The sequence below is a fragment of the Erpetoichthys calabaricus genome, chromosome 9 (genome assembly GCF_900747795.2).
Source record: "Erpetoichthys calabaricus chromosome 9, fErpCal1.3, whole genome shotgun sequence".
In the NCBI taxonomy this organism is placed as follows: Eukaryota; Metazoa; Chordata; class Cladistia; order Polypteriformes; family Polypteridae; genus Erpetoichthys; species Erpetoichthys calabaricus.
The window spans coordinates 169500419-169520305 of record NC_041402.2 but is presented as its reverse complement, the minus strand read 5'-3'; the positions used below and the strand labels follow the sequence as shown (position 1 = coordinate 169520305).

At 39.0% G+C, this 19887-nt stretch overlaps 1 protein-coding gene across 1 annotated transcript in view; it reads left to right on the top strand.

Annotated features, from left to right (window-relative positions):
* Positions 1–19887, top strand: part of LOC114658250 (opioid-binding protein/cell adhesion molecule-like) — an 820579-nt gene that overhangs the window by 379233 nt on the left and 421459 nt on the right. The window contains exon 2 of the mRNA XM_028810399.2: positions 4165–4397. Within this exon, the coding sequence (XP_028666232.1) occupies positions 4165–4397 (233 nt within the window). The remainder of the gene's footprint in view (positions 1–4164; positions 4398–19887) is intronic.

The following is a 19887-nucleotide window of genomic DNA, read 5'->3' as shown; positions in this document are numbered from 1 at the left end:
ATAATTTCCATGATGAAGAGAAACCCCTTCACAACAACCAACCAAGTGAACAACACTCTCCAGGGGGTAGGCGTATCGATATCCAAGTCTACCATAAAGAGAAGACTGCATGAAAGTAAATACAGAGGGTGCACTGCAAGGTGGAAGCCACTCATAAGCCTCAAGAATAGAAAGGCTAGATTGGACTTTGCAAAAGAACATCTAAAAAAGTAAGCACAGTTCTGGAAAAACATTCTTTGGACAAATGAAACCAAGATCAACCTCTACCAGAATGATGGCAAGAAAAAAGTATGGAGAAGGCGTGGAACAGCTCATTATCCAAAGCGTACCACATCATCTGTAAAACACGGTGGAGGCAGTGTGATGGCTTGGGCGTGCATGGCTGCCAGTGGCACTGGGACACTAGTGTTTATTGCTGATGTGACACAGGACAGAAGCAGCCGAATGAATTCTGAGGTGTTCAGAGACATACTGTCTGCTCAAATCCAGCTAAATGCAGTCAAATTGATTGGACGGCATTTCATGATACAGATGGACAATGACTCAAAACATACAGCCAAAGCAACCCAGGAGTTTATTAAAGCAAAGAAGTGGAAAATTCTTGAATGGCCAAGTCAGTCACCTGATCTTAACCCAATTGAGCAGGCATTTCACTTGTTGAAGACTAAACTTCAGACAGAAAGGTCCACAAACAAACAGCAACTGAAAGCCGCTGCAGTAAAGGCCTGGCAGAGCATTAAAAAGGAGGAAACCCAGCATCTGGTGATGTCCATGAGTTCAAGACTTCAGGCTGTCATTGCCAGCAAAGGGTTTTCAACCAAGTATTAGAAATGAACATTTTATTTCCAGTTATTTAATTTGTCCAATTACTTTTGAACCCCTGAAATGAAGGGATTGTGTTCAAAAAATGCTTTAGTTGCCTGACATTTTTATGCAATCGTTTTGTTCACCCCACTGAATTAAAGCTGAAAGTCTGCACTTCAACTGCATCTGAGTTGTTTCATTTAAAACTCATTGTGGTAATGTACAGAACCAAAATTAGAAAAAAGTTATCTCTGTCCAAATATTTATGGACCTAACTGTAACTTACATGCCCATTTCAACTGAGCAATTAACAAAATATAAAGAAATCTACTTATTGCCTGATACATTTGTTGTTTCTTTTTTTTGTTCTTTTTTCAACACTCATGCATTTATAAGCACAACCACAAAATTTTGTTTTTATTTAAACTTGTTAATTTATGTTCTACTTTGCAATTTAAAGATAACATATCGACCATAGTTGATAAAGTTAGTTTTTTAAATTTGCTTCTTTATTATGGCTCTGTACAGATTGTGCTTGCCTATTTTAAAATAATTCAATTTTCTGCTAATGTACTTTATTTGCAAAACTGTTTTTCTTTACTGGAGTCTTTGCTGTCTCAAATTATACTTTACTAGCTATGTAAGCCCGTACTGTAAAAAGCCCAGGGTCCTAGAAACTATTGAAATTGTCAGAAAAAAAATTTAAATGTAGAGATGTCAGGTAATTGAAAGGAACTACGCAGGGCGTCTCTCTCCTCGGAGGATTTGTTTTGCAGACGTGCTCACATCGCTTGTGCATCAGTGGAGGAAGGAAAAGTAAAAGGGATACCGTTTTGTTGATGTGCTCGCCTTGCTTGTGTATTAGCAGCTAAGCGAGAGTCTCTTTCTTTGAAGGTTTAGTTTTGCCGACGTGGTTGCATTGCTTGTCTATTAGCGGCTAAGCAACTTTTTCTATCTTCGGAAGTTTCGTTTTGCCGATGTGCTCGCATCACTTGTGTATTAGCGGCAGGAGGAAAAATAAAAGGGATACCGTTTTGCTGATGTTAGTGGCTAAGTGACTTTGTCTTTCTTCTGAGGTTTCATTTTGCCGACATGATGGCCTCGCTTGCGTATCCTTGGAGGCGGAGCCCTTACACTGACTCCACCTCTCACTTCCGGGCCAGACAGACAGACACACACACTTCCACACGTAGACGTTTATATATAAAATAATGATAACTACAGCTTGTATTGTCAGCTGATGTTTTTGATTTGTTGCTTACCATTCATTTGTTGTCATGATGTCAATTGTTTGCATATTTTAGTATTTGAAATATACAAGTTACTTCAGTAATGTGTACAATTAGTGTAATAGGTCAATAACTTTTTTAATAATAACAAATTAAATAATATTGTAGTCTTATTGGTTGCAAATTGTAATTAGTATAGTACACATGTAGTAATACAAAATCTTCTGAGGAAGGAGAATATAAGGACTGCAGTTGATGAAGAATCCAGTTTCCTAAAAGCAGACAATAATAAGTACAGTTTGAAACCAATGAGACAGCTATGATGTTTATTTGGACTTTGGTTCATCCATCCATCCATCCATTTTTCAACCCGCTGTGGACTTTGGTTTAAAAATGAAAATATTTTCATATGTTGACATCCAATAAAAAGCCACAAACAAGGAGATACTTTTGCCTATTTGTTCTGTGTTTAGAATTTTATCATTTAATCAGTTTGTTCCTAGATGACACATAGCAAACGATTGTAGTGATGCATCTTATCACTTATCGTCTGTTGGAGTGACAAATGCAATGCAAAGGACTATGTTGATTACTTAGATTTCTACCCATTTTAGACAGGTAGCTCAGCTAGTACATAATAAACTAGCACATGTCAAGATACAGTATGGATAGTGAAATCCCTTTTAATATCAGGCAAACAAAACAACAACAACAACAACAATAATAATAATAATAATAATCCATCCATCCATTTTCCAACCCGCTGAATCCGAACACAGGGTCACGGGGGTCTGCTGGAGCCAATCCCAGCCAACACAGGGCACAAGGCAGGAACCAATCCCGGGCAGGGTGCCAACCCACCGCAGAATAATAATAATAATAATAATAATAATAATAATAATAATAATAATAATAATAATGGTCCTGGAATTAGTGAATAAACAAACAGACAAAAAATAAAAAATCAAGACAGCACCTAACATCTACAAAATGGAATTTTCATTGTACTGTACTGAACGTTGATTTGGTTGGTTTGACCAACCTCTCAGGGGAACATTGTGTTGACTCCCATATGCAAACTCCCATACTATTAATCTGCTGCATAGCTGAAAGTTACATTTAAACAAGTGAAGAATGAAACTTAAGATTTTCAAGCTAAGTGAATGATTGTGTTCCATCCCACTGTCTGCTCTCTATATACGCCTCTGATTTCTCAGTTGCTTTTTCAATTCAAGGTCTCTGAGAGCCTGAGCTAATCCTGGCAGCATTTGATTACAAGGTGGGAGTCAGTCCTGGGTGGGATGCCAGTGTATGGAAAGCACATACCTGCCCTCACTCATCTATCCACTATCCATCTTGCTAACTGATTTATCCAGGGCATGGCCACAGGGCAGCTGGAGCCTACATGAGTCTAATTTATACTTACCAATGAAATAATTATTTGCACATCTTCAGATGTGGGATAAAACTCACAACCAGGCAAGAAAAAAAAGCAGGAGAGATAATGAAAAGTCTGGGACTCAAAAAACGATTTTAGAACTTTGAGGTGCTTAACAGTATATCAAGACACTGCCTCCATTCATTTTTTTTTCTTCATTACAGCACTCAAGTTATTTAATTTTGTTTAAGTTATGTATTACCATTTTTAGTAACATGCCAAATAAGAAGGACATAAAAGTTATCAAAATAAACAACACAGAATTTCAAGCATTCTGAATAAGGAGGCTCCCCGTCTACACACTTTCAATAGCTGTGTTATTCTGGTCATTGACATAGTAGATCTGCAGAATGTTGAAGAAACAAATTGCTAGGAGGTGCAATCTGTCAAATAACATAAATAAACCATTAAATAATGAATTTTATTCTAATAAAACACTTGGATTTTCTCAGTGACTGATGTATGGTCTGTGATATTGAGCTTTTTTGACACATCATACAGTCAGACATCTCAGAGCCCCTTGAAGCAGAGCACTGCTGCTTTGTAATAAGTGTTGTGTGGGCTATACTTCTGCTACGTAAGCAGTGCTTTATCCCATTAGAAATGTTGATTCCAGATGCTTTTTGGTAGTAGTGAGGAAGACAAAACTGGGAAATCTAAGTCCACAATGCTCTACTGTTTTTGTTATTGCAGGTGTAGGTTGGACAACAAAGTAACACGGGTGGCCTGGCTGAACCGATCCAGTATACTGTTTGCTGGCACTGACAAGTGGTCAATAGACTCACGTGTGATCCTCTTGAACACCAGCACCACGGAATACAGCATTCAGATCAAAGATGTGGATATTTACGACGAAGGACCCTATATTTGCTCTGTGCTTTCAAACAACAACCCCAAGGGATCTCGGGTACATCTCATCGTTCAAGGTAAGTGCTTTCTAAATATATTCAAACAGTTATGAGACACCTCACTGGAAACAGGTGGACCAGGTGCATAGGACAAAGGATATGGCTTTCCAGATTGACAAACTAAAACCCAAGTAATCATCACATTGTATGTAGCACTTAGCGGATGGGCTGATAGAGCTGCTTTATGAGAATGTTGGTTATAAATTATAGGCAGGAGATGTTTCCAGACATAATAGTAATTAATATGTTATTGTTAGTGTAGGTATAAACAACATGTATGTAGATAGATAGATAGATAGATAGATAGATAGATAGATAGATAGATAGATAGATAGATAGATAGATAGATAGATAGATAGATAGATAGATAGATAGATAGATAGATAGATAGATAGATAGGGGGCACTCTCGCTCCCTTGAACCCTCAGATCAGACACCAAACACCAGATAAAAGTCCAAATGTTATTTTTATTATAATAACAATGTGCACCAAGCACCCTCCTCTCCACAATACTCATAAATCAATACTACAATACAATAACCAATCCTCCACTCTCCCAGACGCGTTGCCAAACTTCCACCCAGCTCAGCTCAACGCTGGGATCTCCCACAGTCCTTTATATAGTTCATGACCCGGAAGTGCTTCTAAGCCCTCAGTCCATGTGATTATCCAGCACTTCCGGGTCAAACGAAAACTCCTTTTCTTCATCAGCCCGGAAGCACTTTATTTCTTCCAACCATGTGACTGGGATTTACTTCCGAGCTGTATGGAAAATAATCATCTCTGTGTCTCCCTGCAGCGCCCCGACGTTATCCAGCAGGGCTGTGTATTAAAACTCCATAGTCCATGATGCCCTGCTGGAATTCAGGGCATCTCCCATTGCAAGGAGGGCTCCATTTAGCGGCCTGTTGGCATGTCATCCCGGCCATATCGCACGATAGATAGATAGATAGATAGATAGATAGATAGATAGATAGATAGATAGATAGATAGATAGATAGATAGATAGATAGATAGATAGATAGATAGATAGATAGATAGATAGATAGATAGATAGATAGATAGATAGATAGATAGATAGATAGATGTGAAAGGCACTATATAATAGATAGATAGATAGATAGATAGATAGATAGATAGATAGATAGATAGATAGATAGATAGATAGATAGATAGATAGATAGATAGATAGATAGATAGATGTGAAAGGCACTATATAATAGATAGATAGATAGATAGATAGATAGATAGATAGATAGATAGATAGATAGATAGATAGATAGATAGATAGATAGATAGATAGATAGATAGATAGATGTGAAAGGCACTATATAATAGATAGATAGATAGATAGATAGATAGATAGATAGATAGATAGATAGATAGATAGATAGATAGATAGATAGATAGATAGATTTTACTTGATTTGTCCCCATATACTATAATTTTTTAAATACGGTAAATGTAGCTCTAAATGTTGTAGAAGTACTAAAAAAAATTAAAATAATACATGAGATAACATGGAACACTCCAAAGTAAGTGTTTAGGGGACCAAATTTGCCTTAGATTTCTGTTATAATCAGTTTAATAACCAGTAAATCTTTTCCCTTGAATTGATCTAATTGTTTAGCTAGCTGGACTGTATTCTTATTCTTCTCTTATTATGCATTTAAAAAGAGCAGCGGTGTGAGATTTTCATTCAAAAGACTTCTATGTAATCATTCAGTTAAATACTGTTTGGCATATTCACAGCCAATGTTTGATATGTGCCATCTGTTGGAATGCATTTTGTGACACATGTAGCAATAAAATCCATTTTATTTTTCATTCAAACAGATGGCACGTGGCAAACATTAGCACTGCTGTTGAGATTCCTATCACAATGTCAATGTAATTGAGGCAACAAACAAATAGATACTCTAACTTAATATAGATAAATTAATTATAAGAAAATATTGGCAAACAAAAATAATTATATAGGGAGTACTAATCCCATTTAAGTACGTTAAACATGTTAGTAATTTACTTTCATGAATGTAGCAAATCTAGAGTAGGAATAAATTATAAAAAGGAATCTCATATACCATTAGAAGGCATGTTGAGCACCTAGGACCCTAACAGCTTATTCCCTCATTGTGACACACACTGGGTTCCAATGTTATTATTACTTCCTCTATAAGGCTTTTTTTCATTTCTTATCATTTTTTCTAATTAAAATTTCATTTATTTGGTTATAGAATCAGTTGTATATGCTTTTTCTTTGGAATAAAAAATGCAATGCGTTTGCTAGTACACATGACAAACTCCATGTAACGTGCACGTCGAGAAAGATGCCGTCAAGGTAGCATTTCACGTTTGACATGAGTGACATTGTAGGTATTACAGACTGCAGTTATACTCTCCATCATTTAAGTCAGGTGACGCTCTAGCAATTCAATTTAAGCTTTATTATTTCATGGACTGGCCAGCAAGCTGAAAAATAATTGTATTGAGTTTTAAGTTCTTGTCAACTCTTTTTTTTGCCTTTTTACCTTTTGGGTTGCCTTTTTGATTTCATTTGCTGCTTCTTATTAATGCTTCTTTAGTTTCCTTATTTCCTTTTTTTAATGATTCTTACTTTGACTTGTTTGAATTGTTTATTTTCTTGATTTATTTCATTATTTCTTTGCCATTATTGCTTGGTCATTTTCATTAATTATTTCTTTGATTATAGATTTTTTTTTTCTTGATGTCATCTTTTCCGTCCGTCTGTCCACATGAAACAACTCGGCTCCCGTAGACTGATTCTGTCAACGTGTGTCTTAATGAACTGCTAAGTGAAAATGGCACAGAAGTTATCACTCTCCTTTAGCGTTCATTGTTGTCTGTGCCTGTGTCTCCACTGTTCATTGTAAATTTCAGCATGTGAGTACAATTCATGGAGCAAACTGTTTAGGAAAGAGTGAATCAAAATGGAAATACCAAAAGCTATGGCAAAGGAAGTCAAATATATACAGTATGACATTCGTATAAATATTTGTAGGCCTGATAACTCAAACAATGAGATCAGTTGAAAGTAAGGATGTAACCTATAAACTAGAAAAACAATTCTGTGTAACCTCAATTACTGATTACTTTACTCTTTGAAATTTCCTTTGACAGAGTTCATTTAAACGAGTATATTTTCCTCTTTCTCACATTTTATTGCTGCTACTGGCAGCAAAACAAATCCCCAATTCATGTTATTGAAACATCAGCAGAGTTACAGGCTTGTAGCGAACTCGTCGTCATGTCAGCTTCACACGCACACACAAGTAGAATACAAAATACATTTTAGATCTCCATTGGGTACTACTTTCAAAAATATATGTTGAAGTAGTACAAACTAAAACTAGCCATAGATGCTCCACAACCAACAGTACATCAGCTGATGCGATCTTTACATTACTTCAGTTATTATTACTTGACCGACACCGTTATCCAAGGTGGCTTACAACATCTGCGACATGATTGGCTACATTCCTTTTATTTTTCCAGTTGGATCACAGACAGGTGAAGTGACTTGCTCATGGTCACACAAAGTCAGTAGCAGGATTTGGTGTCATTTGGAGTGACGAGAAGGATTTGCTTGGTTTTTCCCTTCCCATTAGGTGTAATTCACATCAATGATACCCTGGTGGTAGAGGTCTGATCTTTACATCAAGCAGACATACTGTATCTAAACACACTATGATGGGGCACTGGAGCATGGCAGATCTGACCCCGTACCCCCACTCTACTACAATGTTAATATTTAATTTTTGACTGACTCTTTTGTCGAAATGACTTGCAAGATCTCGTACATTAGAATGGATTACCAATTACTTCACGAGTGGTTAAAATGACTCAGTCAAGGTCGCTTAACAAACATAATAGCTTCTCTGGGCATACCCATATGGGTGTGACCTCCGGTTAAAGTGCCTCACAAACTCGCACCGTCTTCTCACTTCTCTTAGAAAAAAACATTAGAAATCTGACAAACAAGAGGAAACCATTCAGTCCATCGAGCTTCTTTGTTTAGTTAATAGCTAAGCTGTCCAAATATATCGTTTAGATACTTCTTAGGTATGTCAGGTATGTAGGTACTTCTTAGGTTGTCAGGCTTTCTACTTCAACTACTTGTTACGAGAGTTCATTTCAGGTTCCCACAATGCTTTGAGCAAACAAGTGCTTCCTGGCTTCAGTCTTAAGTTCACTTCCCCTGAATTTCTATAGTTTTCCTTGAGTATGTGATTTACCATTAAGCTGAAAGAACTTTTCTCGGATCTATTTTATCAACATTTTGAGGATTTTGATGAACTGTATTAGGCTCCCCTCAGTGTCGTATTTCCTTGAGACTGAACAGGTTTTATTCTCTTAGTCTCTCAAAGTGTGACATGTCCTTAAGTCCTGGGATACACCTGGTTGCTCTCCTCTGCGCCGTTCCAAGTGCTGCTATGTCTTTTTTGTAGTGTGTTGACCAGAACTACGCACAATACTTCAGATGCAGTCTCTTTAGTGCATTATATAATTCAAGAATAACGTCACACAATTTATATTCAACAGTTTTTATGATAACCTAACAGTTTTACCTTTTGCCTTTTCAATAGCTTCTGGACATTTTTGAGATGATTAAAATGTTGATTCAACATAAACCCCTTAATCATTTTCAAAAGTTGCTCCCTGTAGTACTGAGTCTCCCATCTTGTGTTTATAATTGACTAGCCGTCCCCTGCAGCTTTGCCCGCGTAGAAGTGAAACAGCTCAGTGAGGAGGGCACTACCTGACTCCGAACTCCTGACGTCATGGCTCCCCCTATCCCCTATCCCTGTCTCAGATTAGTGAAAATATATTGCTCCTGCAAGCAAACTATGATTCTTAGCGAATGAGAGAAGTCACAAAATCAGCCAGAATGTTCTAGCAAATTATAGAAAAAAACCTGATCTAAATTCATTAAGTAGTTAGTTCTCTCGTTCGCTAGCTAAGCAGAGATAAGGAACATGCCCCGAGCCTGGCGAGTGAGTGAGGAGGTCCCCGCCCCCCTCACCTCAGCCCGCTGTGTCTGTCTCTCGGATTCGTGCAAATAAATCGGTCCGCAAGCGAACTATGATACTTAGCGCAATGAGAGAGGTCACAAAATCAACCGGAATGTTCAAGCAAATTATAGAAAAAACCTGATCTAAATCCGTTAATCAGTTCTCTCGTGAAAAGCAGACAGACGTTGGATTTTATATATATAGAGAGATGTTCCTTTGACCCATGAATTGTATTTTGCAGTTCTAAAGCTTGTCCAGGTCTTTTTGTTTTTTTTTTGTTTCTGCCATTCCTATTTTAGTGTCATCTGCAATTTTTTTTAAGTTTACTAACATCACCAGAATCAATGGCATTAATATAAATCAGAAAAAAAGTAACAGTCCAGGGAGAGACCCCTGAAGACCTCCACTGATGACCTCACTCCAGCATTCTGCTCTTATCGGTACTATTTGTCATCTGTTGGTTAGCCAACTTTAGATCCATTTTTGTAGGTTACCTCTTACAGGTATGTCTACAGTGTTGAGTTTCATGACACTGGTCAACAAGCATTTTGCTACTGGGATTCTTTCATCTGTACTTTAACAAATTTCACTTGCTGACTCCAAATCTGAAAACCGTTTTCGGCCAGCACGTCCCGTTTTTTAGTTATGATGTTCCAGGTCTTGGATAATTAGGGTGACTGGACAGTAAAGGTGATGTGTTTCAGCATTTAAGAAATAAGTTTGGTCTCAAGAAAAGTGAAGCCAAAATTAAGGAAGGTGTTTTTGTTGGCCCTGAAGTCCGTGAACTGATGCTTGACAATCAGTTCAAAAGGAAACTGAAGCCAACTGAATCAGCACCCTCATTCGTGCAGGTTGTCCAGAATTTTCTTGACAGGCACAGAGCAGAGAGTTATACTGAGCTTGTGGAGAATATGCTGAAAGTATATTAAGTATACTAGCTTATATACTGAAGATGCATTTTTTACATTCTCATTTCGACTTTTTTCCACCAAATCTAAGGGATGTCAGAGATAAGCATGGGGAAAGATTTCATCAAGATATAAAGGTGATGGAAAACCGATATCAGAGAAAATTCACTCCAAGCATTATGGGTGACTACTGTTGGTTCCTGCAAAGAGAGACAGATGTGCAGTACAAGCGCAAAAGCGAGTGACTTCAACATTGTTGGGCACACTGACCTCACTTTTATATTGAGGTAAATTGACATAAATATGCTTTAACGTGTGTTTTCAGAATAAACACATCAAAACAATTTTGGTGGGACAGAGTCCAAACTCCAGATATCGTGTTGATATATTATATTGACATTCAAAAGTGTCAAAATGTCAATAATGTGTATTTCAAAAACCTGACGTGCTAGCTGAATTCCAATTTCATATATGAAATCAGTGTAAAAAATCAGATGCTCTGAAGTTCTCAGAAGCAAACAAAAAATATTTTTTTGTAGACCAGTGTAATGTTTGGTGGGAGACTATATCATAGGCTATTTGAACATCTAAGTAAATTCTGTCATTTGCGTTGTGTTGTGTTCATAAAAATCTGCTAGATTTTTAGCAGATCTTAATTTCCTAAACCCCTAATGACTGTTATTTAGCATATTATTTTCGGACAGGTACTTTAACTCATTTCTTATTTTAGTTTCCATAATTTTGTGTGGTACAGAAATAAGACTTCTAGGTCTATAATTACCAGGATCAATTTTGCCTCCCTTCTTGAAGACTGGAGCCACATTTGAAACTTTTCAGTTTCAGTAATATGCCTAATTAGAGTTCATAAATAACATCTTTCATTTCTTTCAGAATTGGCAAAGTCCCATCCGGTCCTTGAGTTTCACTATTCTTCAACGTATCGAGGGCTTCAAACATATCTGACTCTTCTTTTTTAAAAGCTAGGAACTCATTTGTTTTTACGGCTGTATAGGGCATTCTGTTTGAATCGTTATTTGTGCATAACTTGGGTGAAATATGTGTATATTATGAATATTTAGTTCATTTGCTATTTCCTTCTCGTTTCTCCTTTTGTGACCCTGAGGTTTCTCAAATCGGGTGGCACGGTGGCGCAGTGGGTAGCGCTGCTGCCTCGCAGTTAGGAGACCTGGGTTTGCTTCCCGGGTCCTCCCTGCGTGGAGTTTGCATGTTCTCCCCGTGTCTACGTGGGTTTCCTCCCATAGTCCAAAGACATGCCGGGTAGGTGGATTGGCGATTCTAAATTGGCCCTAGTGTTTGTGTGTGTCCTGCTGTAGGTTGGCACCCTGCCAGGGATTGGTTCCTGCCTTTTGCCCTGTGTTGACTGGGATTGGCTCCAGCATACCCCCGTGACCCTGTGTTCGGATTCAGCGGGTTGGAAAATGGATGGATGGATGGGTTTCTCAAATTCTCCTGTATCGTCTTGTATTCTCTTGCTTTGCCGTCTCTAGCATTTTGTATTTTTGGTTTCTCTTTTTACCTTTTGAATGCTTTTTTAATCTCTTGTTGTAGTGCCCAGTTTTCACTCTAGACTCAACGGACCACTACCCTAGGAGGCTTAACTTTTATCTTATGACCTTAGACTTTCTCTAAAATATAAGTTAGGCAATCCAGTCATATGATAGGGGGCCTTCCATGTAATGTTCTGGTAGTATATCTTGTGTTCCTTCTTAGGCACAGCTGTTCACTGTAGTGATATACCAGGCCTATTCCCGTCTGGAACACTTAGTATGCTTACAGGGCTAACCTACCATGTTGGCACCACCCAAATTCGGTTCTATTCAATAAGGGCGCACACAAAAAGGCGAGCTTCAAAAGGGCGACCTCAATTGGGCACGGCGAATAAAGGCGCGCGTAAATTAAGGCGAGCTTCAAAAGGGTAACCTCAATTGGGCGCAGCGAATAAAGGCAAACGCAACAAAATTATTAAAGAAAATTTATTAGATAAAGGCAATGATTGAATGTATAAAAAGGCGAAAGCAAAAATGTTAAAACATTTGCTCAATTGAAGTCGCCCTTTTGAAACTCGCCTTTATTTACGCGCGCCTTTATTCGCCGTGCCCAATTGAGGTCGCCCTTTTGAAGCTCGCCTTTTTGTGCGCGCCCTTATTGAAGGATACCCCCAAATTCATTTCCCTTTTGCTGTTCAGTCCTTCCTGGGTCCAATTCTACACCAGTTTATATAATCTAACTCACCACAGTGGCAACAATAACTGGTGCTATCATCAGCACTGCTTCCAGAGGACATGACAGGGCTCTTGAGTTGGTATAAGTTGCCATACAGATACTGTATGTTGTGGCACTGCCAGATAAATGCTATTTGATTTTGATTTTGTCTCTTAGTCGTCCTCAATGTCAACCTTGTAGCTGCCTATGCAACCTTAACATGGTGAGGGGAAAGAAAAAAATCAGGCACATTGGGCAGACGGTTGTAAAGAAGACCTGGGGGGCCTGATCTGTTGCTGTGGTTTCCAAGGATTGTCATGGAGAAAGGATGCCAGGAAACAGTTAAAAAAGATTGTGAAAGGCAAGAAGGAAAGAAGAAAAGAAAAGAGAAAAGGTTTTCAACACACACTGGGAAAAAGTGGCAAACATTGACTATCCACGGTCAGAGAAAGGATTGCCTCGCCTGCTTATGGAAGTGGCCACCTCCAAGACTTTGCCGGCCGACCCACACTAAAGTATAAATGGATGGGAAAGACAGGAGAAATTAAAGTGGGTGAGAGAAGAGCAATCCTTGCTTATCTGGGAGTAGCGTGTTTGGAGAACAAAGAAAATGGACTAATATTATTATAAGTGTCTGGAAACTGCCTGGATTTTGGGCTTTGTCTGGGGAGAAGGTTTTTTTTTCACTTTTAAGTTATTTACTTACTGTATTTGTGGGGATGTGGGTTGAGGGAGGTGCGTTCACGAATTTGGTTGTTGCCATTTATGTTTGTATAGCTTGTTTTATATAAGACTAATCTAATACGGTTACTTTCACCTTGTTTGTTTCTCACGATTATTGTGCTGAGATTGTGTAATTTATATTAGGTAACATATCAGTAGCGCAGGAAGGGCTCCGAGGGCGTTTTGAGGTTGACCCGCTATCCAACTCACATACACCATCTTTGGTGGTGACGTATAGCAATATCGGCCGGGAAAGGTCAAAGCGTTATAATGTAATAAGTCCTCATTGGAAACAGAACAGAATATGAATAAACACCTTTATTATGGATGGAGTTTGATTGTTAAAATACTGAGCTCTTCATCATTCATGTAGCATAACAGCATGGAGCGTGTGGCTTATGTTCAGAAATGTGTCATGGCGTGTTGAGGGGCTAAATTAAGAGGCTAGATCAGGGTTTCATTGTAATGTCACATTGTGCTGTTTCATTTTTAATTATACTTGCCGCTTCAAATGAGTCTACTTGAATCATGCATTTCATGTTTCAAAGTACTTGTCCTGGCTTCCAAGCTTGATTACATCTGATGCGAGATGAAGGATTCTTCCGTGCTGCGAGGCACTTTTAGCCCTGCTGCCTTCTGACTTTGGGCTAAGCCACATAAATGTTGTACACTCACCCCCTGAGGGAGCCGAGCCCTCTGTGATGTAGCGACATTTTGCCTTGAGGATACATCCACTTGTACTGCCTTAGGCTTCTTCTCTGAGGGCAGGTAGGCCTGTCCTCCTCAATTTCTACCATCTAGGAAACCTGCCATTTAGAGGTCAATGGAGGTGTATCTTCAACAGGTTGCTTCCTCTAAGATGTCTGACCCCTTCTGCCTATAAGATGATCAGGGACTCACATTATAATATAAGTTAATATTGCCTTAACCCTCTAAGTTCAATTCAGGGTCACAGGGAGCTGGAACCTATCTTGGCAGCATCATGTGCCAAGCAGGAACTAATCCTCAGCAGGGCGTCGTGCTGTGCCCATTCACACACACTCGCCAAACACCTAAACACTTTAAATAAAGAAGTGAGAATAAGAGGCTTTGTGAGTGTGAGCCATCCTGAGTCAACAAATTCTTACATTTTTAAAATAGACAGCATTCATTTGTATTATAAGGATGAATTGCGTCTGTAGATCCTTCTCTACACACACAGAGAGAGAGAGAGGGAGAGAAAAGAATGATTCAGCCATCCTTATTTTGTCTTTTTTTCTTTTTCTTTTCTTTACTTTTTTGTTCCCTTCAAACTAATCAAAGTGATGAAGCCTCCTGCCAAGGCTCTCAAATTATACACAATGTAATTCGAGCAGAGTCGCAGGCTGCACTGTCACTTGAACAGGGAGATAATGGCTAAACAATGGGCGCTTGCTTATTTGGTTTTGCATTTGTGCCAACATTTGTATTGAGCTAAGGGGAATCCGGAGATCAAGATGGCATTGTGTTCTACAGGGTTGTAATCATTGATTTGTGTTGCCTAGTTTTATCCCATTTCAGCCAGTTTTTCACTAGTCCTCCCATGCTGTGATAACATGTTACAGAGGATATATACCAATTAGGAGCCCAGACATAACGATGCTCTCATTATGTTCGAGGTAGGCAAAACTTCCCATTGTCCTCGACTTGCAGTACAGCTGACCTTCATCACAGCAGCCTCAGAGAAAATAATTGTAGCGTTCAATTTTCAGGGAATGATCATCTTCTTAAAATGTAAATTGCATAATAGAGTGTGGAAAGAGGATTAATGAACATTATAACTAAACTTTCAACTTTGAATATCAATTAATATTGTTGAATACTCCTGGGACGGTTTACAAAATCCTATTGACTTTCATCCATCCAAACGGTGTGTCTCCTCACAATGATTGACAGCCAATGCATACTTAGATAAATATGTTTTTCTCTTTTAAAATGCTTCACACACTATATAATGTACAGTGGTGTGAAAAACTATTTGCCCCCTTCCTGATTTCTTATTCTTTTGCATGTTTGTCACACAAAATGTTTCTGATCATCAAACACAGTTAACCATTAGTCAAATATAACACAAGTAAACACAAAATGCAGTTTGTAAATGGTGGTTTTTATTATTTAGGGAGAAAAAAAAATCCAAACCTACATGGCCCTGTATGAAAAAGTAATTGCCCCCTGAACCTAATAACTGGTTGGGCCACCCTTAGCAGCAATAACTGCAATCAAGCGTTTACGATAACTTGCAATGAGTCTTTTACAGCGCTCTGGAGGAATTTTGGCCCACTCATCTTTGCAAAATTGTTGTAATTCAGCTTTATTTGAGGGTTTTCTAGCATGAACCGCCTTTTTAAAGTCATGCCATAGCATCTCAATTGGATTCAGGTCAGGACTTTGACTAGGCCACTCCAAAGTCTTCATTTTGTTTTTCTTCAGCCATTCAGAGGTGGATTTGCTGGTGTGTTTTGGGTCATTGTCCTGTTGCAGCACCCAAGATCGCTTCAGCTTGAGTTGACAAACAGATGGCCGGACATTCTCCTTCAGGATTTTTTGGTAGACAGTAGAATTCATGGTTCCATCTATCACAGCAAGCCTTCCAGGTCCTGAAGCAGCAAAACAACCCCAGACCATCACACTACCACCACCATATTTTACTGTTGGTATGATGTTCTTTTTCTGAAATGCTGTGTTCCTTTTACGCCAGATGTAACGGGACATTTGCCTTCTAAAAAGTTCAACTTTTGACTCATCAGTCCACAAGGTATTTTCCCAAAAGTCTTGGCAATCATTGAGATGTTTCTTAGCAAAATTGAGACGAGCCCTAATGTTCTTTTTGCTTAACAGTGGTTTGCGTCTTGGAAATCTGCCATGCAGGCCGTTTTTGCCCAGTCTCTTTCTTATGGTGGAGTCATGAACACTGACCTTAATTGAGGCAAGTGAGGCCTGCAGTTCTTTAGACGTTGTCCTGGGGTCTTTTGTGACCTCTCGGATGAGTCGTCTCTGCGCTCTTGGGGTAATTTTGGTCGGCTGGCCACTCCTGGGAAGGTTCACCACTGTTCCATGTTTTTGCCATTTGTGGATAATGGCTCTCACTGTGGTTCGCTGGAGTCCCAAAGCTTTACAAATGGCTTTATAACCTTTACCAGACTGATAGATCTCAATTACTTCTGTTCTCATTTGTTCCTGAATTTCTTTGGATCTTGGCATGATGTCTAGCTTTTGAGGTGCTTTTGGTCTACTTCTCTGTGTCAGGCAGCTCCTATTTAAGTGATTTCTTGATTGAAACTGGTGTGGCAGTAATCAGGCCTGGGGGTGGCTACGGAAATTGAACTCAGGTGTGATACACCACAGTTAGGTTATTTTTTAACAAGGGGGCAATTACTTTTTCACACAGGGCCATGTAGGTTTGTTTTTTTTTTCTCCCTAAATAATAAAAACCATCATTTAAAAACTGCATTTTGTGTTTACTTGTGTTATATTTGACTAATGGTTAAATGTGTTTGATGATCAGAAACATTTTGTGTGACAAACATGCAAAAGAATAAGAAATCAGGAAGGGGGCAAATAGTTTTTCACACCACTGTATGTACATGGGTATCTGTACCTAAATGTGTGTACATTCTGCATAACCTGAGTACTTGTGAATGTTTTCATACTGTGTTGTGCACATATACCGGTCTATATATTATGTGTATACTGTACTGTATGTATATGTGCTCATAAGTCACCCACCCCAGCAGAATTTGTAACATATGTACCAAATTTTAAGAAAAATTAGTTATCAGACAAAACAGATTTCTTTTATTTTTAATGAGATTCAAATTAAACTACTAGGCATCACAGAATATCATAATTGTCACAGGTGTCTGGTCACACTTATAGGTAATCTAACTTAGACACCATTAAAATATCCGACTACGCCACCCAGTTTTATTAAGAGACTGGGAACTCCTGAAATTTACCAATAACAGCACACAGGTTTCTTTAAATTGGGCGGTGAGTAAACACACAATGAAAGACACAACAGTAATTTCAGAAAAAAGCAACAGTAAGTTCTATTGTACAAGACAATATAAGGTACATTAAAAAGATAAATGAACATAACAGAACCTAAACATATCAGGAATTAATTTCCTTTTTTTAAAAGGAAAATACACAGTCCACACTCTAAAAGTCCGTAAAAACAAGAATTGGAGGATACAACCTTTAGTGGTGCAGAGTCCAGTTTGGGCACGGTGTTACCCCAACACTTAATTGTTCATGGATGCACTCTGTTCCCCGGCAGAAGTTGTGTCAAATTGTTGACTCCCTGTCAGCGTCTCTGCGTTGTCCCTTTTTTCTTCCACTCTGGGCTCCTTGTGTTGCTGGGACCTAGGCACACCTCATTTCTCGTCTGTCAACTTTACTGGGTCCTTTCATGCAGATTCCCACATCCGGCATCTCTTTGTGGAGCTGTCTCTTCCACCCTGGAAGTGTTGCCGCCCTTGTGCCTCACGTTGTGCCAGCCAGGTACCCTTGTCTGCCTGCGAGCCCCTGTGCCCTGTCCGAGTGTCTTGGCAGCGTTTCCTGTGGACTCTCCCTCCTGCCTTCTGCTGGCCAGCAGTTTATATTTACTTCACCCCTCTGTTGTCAGTCCTGGACAAACAGTTTAATCAATGGCACATCTAAATTGCCTGGGTTTAACAATTAATAAAAACACAAGTTAACAAAATGTATGGTTACCAAACATTAATAAGTACAGATATGCTGATTAGGCACCAATATTTCCAAGCCAGGTAAATACAGGCATCCTCCAAGGCCAGACTTCAAAGCAGTGACTCCCTGGCAAGACAGCAAATACCATTAATAAGTACAGATAGCCTTTTAACTTCTCACCCCCCAGTCCCAACAGTGGGTGCCTAATGGAACCACCCAGTGCACAAAAAAAAAATGTAAAAGTGTCCCCCTCTGACATAATCATTAAACAAATAATAGCAGTAAAGGAAATTATAAGATGTTCAAAAGTCTGTATACCCTTGGCTTTCAAAATTGTGCCCCTTTAGCATCAATGACAGCATACAGTCTTTTGTAATACAGTAATCCCCTGCCTATCGCAGAAGTTACGTTCCAGACCCACCCACGATAGGTGAAAATCCACGATATAGAAAGACCACGTTTTTTTTTTATAGTTTAAGCCTTAAAATACCCATCCCACAAGCTTTAGATAGATAGAAAGATAGATAGATAGATAGATAGATAGATAGATAGATAGATAGATAGATAGATAGATAGATAGATAGATAGATAGATAGATAGATAGATAGATAGATAGATAGATAGATAGATAGATAGATAGATAGATAGATGTAAAAGGCACTATATCAAAGATAGATAGATAGATAGATAGATAGATAGATAGATAGATAGATAGATAGATAGATAGATAGATAGATAGATAGATAGATAGATAGATAGATAGATAGATAGATAGATAGATAGATAGATAGATAGATAGATAGATAGATGAATACTTTATTAATCCCAAGGGGAAATTCACATACTCCAGCAGCACCTTACTGATACAAAAAACAATATTAAATTAATGATTGATAATAATGCAGGTAAAAACAGACAATAACTTTATATAATGTTAACGTTTACCCCCCCGGGTGGAACTGAAGAGTCGCATCTTCAACCTGAGCCTGGAACAGGGGAGAGTCCCGAGGCTTTGGAAAACATCTTGCATCACCCCAGTCCCAAATGTATCATGTCCTAGTGAGCTGAATGACTTCCGGCCTGTTGCTCTGACATCACATGTGATGAAGACCATGGAGAGGCTGCTGCTTCACCACCTGAAGCCACAGGTTCAACACGCCCTCGACCCTCTGCAGTTTGCATATCAGGAGAAGGTGGGAGCGGAGGATGCCACCATCTATATGCTACATCGATCCAAACACATGTAAACTTATTAAACACCCTTTGTAAACAAATATGATATGTGGATGTCGGGCTAAGGATATGAGTAACATCTCTCTATTATAAAACATTTTAACTTCACGCAAGACAAGGCAGTGAGACAGGATAAGAGCTGCTGTAGAGGCTTTTAAATGATTGACACGCAGTGTGACAAGCTGAAAAACAAGCAGCACAGAGCCAGCACAAAGTCCACTTCTCCTTAGCATGCATTCAGCTCCCCCCTTCACAAGACGAAGTGGCAGGAGTGTAGCACCTCAGGGTTGGTGGGGGTTTGAGCAAAGCGATCGTCATCAGATCCAAGCACTTCTCCTTAGCGTGCGTTCAGCCATCACTACTGCTCCTCCTACTCCTTTAGAACGTGCACAGTAAACAAAACCGGCATGCATCTTGGCAGAAGCAGCACAAAGCCAGTAGCTGATCTGTCCACTTCTGCTTAGCGTTCATTCAGCTCCAACCCCCATCACAAAGCGAGCGGCAGAGATGTGAGGTGGAAAAAGGACAGCAGCTGTACAGGCTTTTAAGTGATTGACACAAAGCGCCACAAGTACAACACAACACGAGCAGCGTTATAAGTGCCGTGAGAAAGATATTTAACCACACCCGGGGCAGGAAATAAAGGACAAATATCCATCCAGTTTCCAACCCGCTGAATC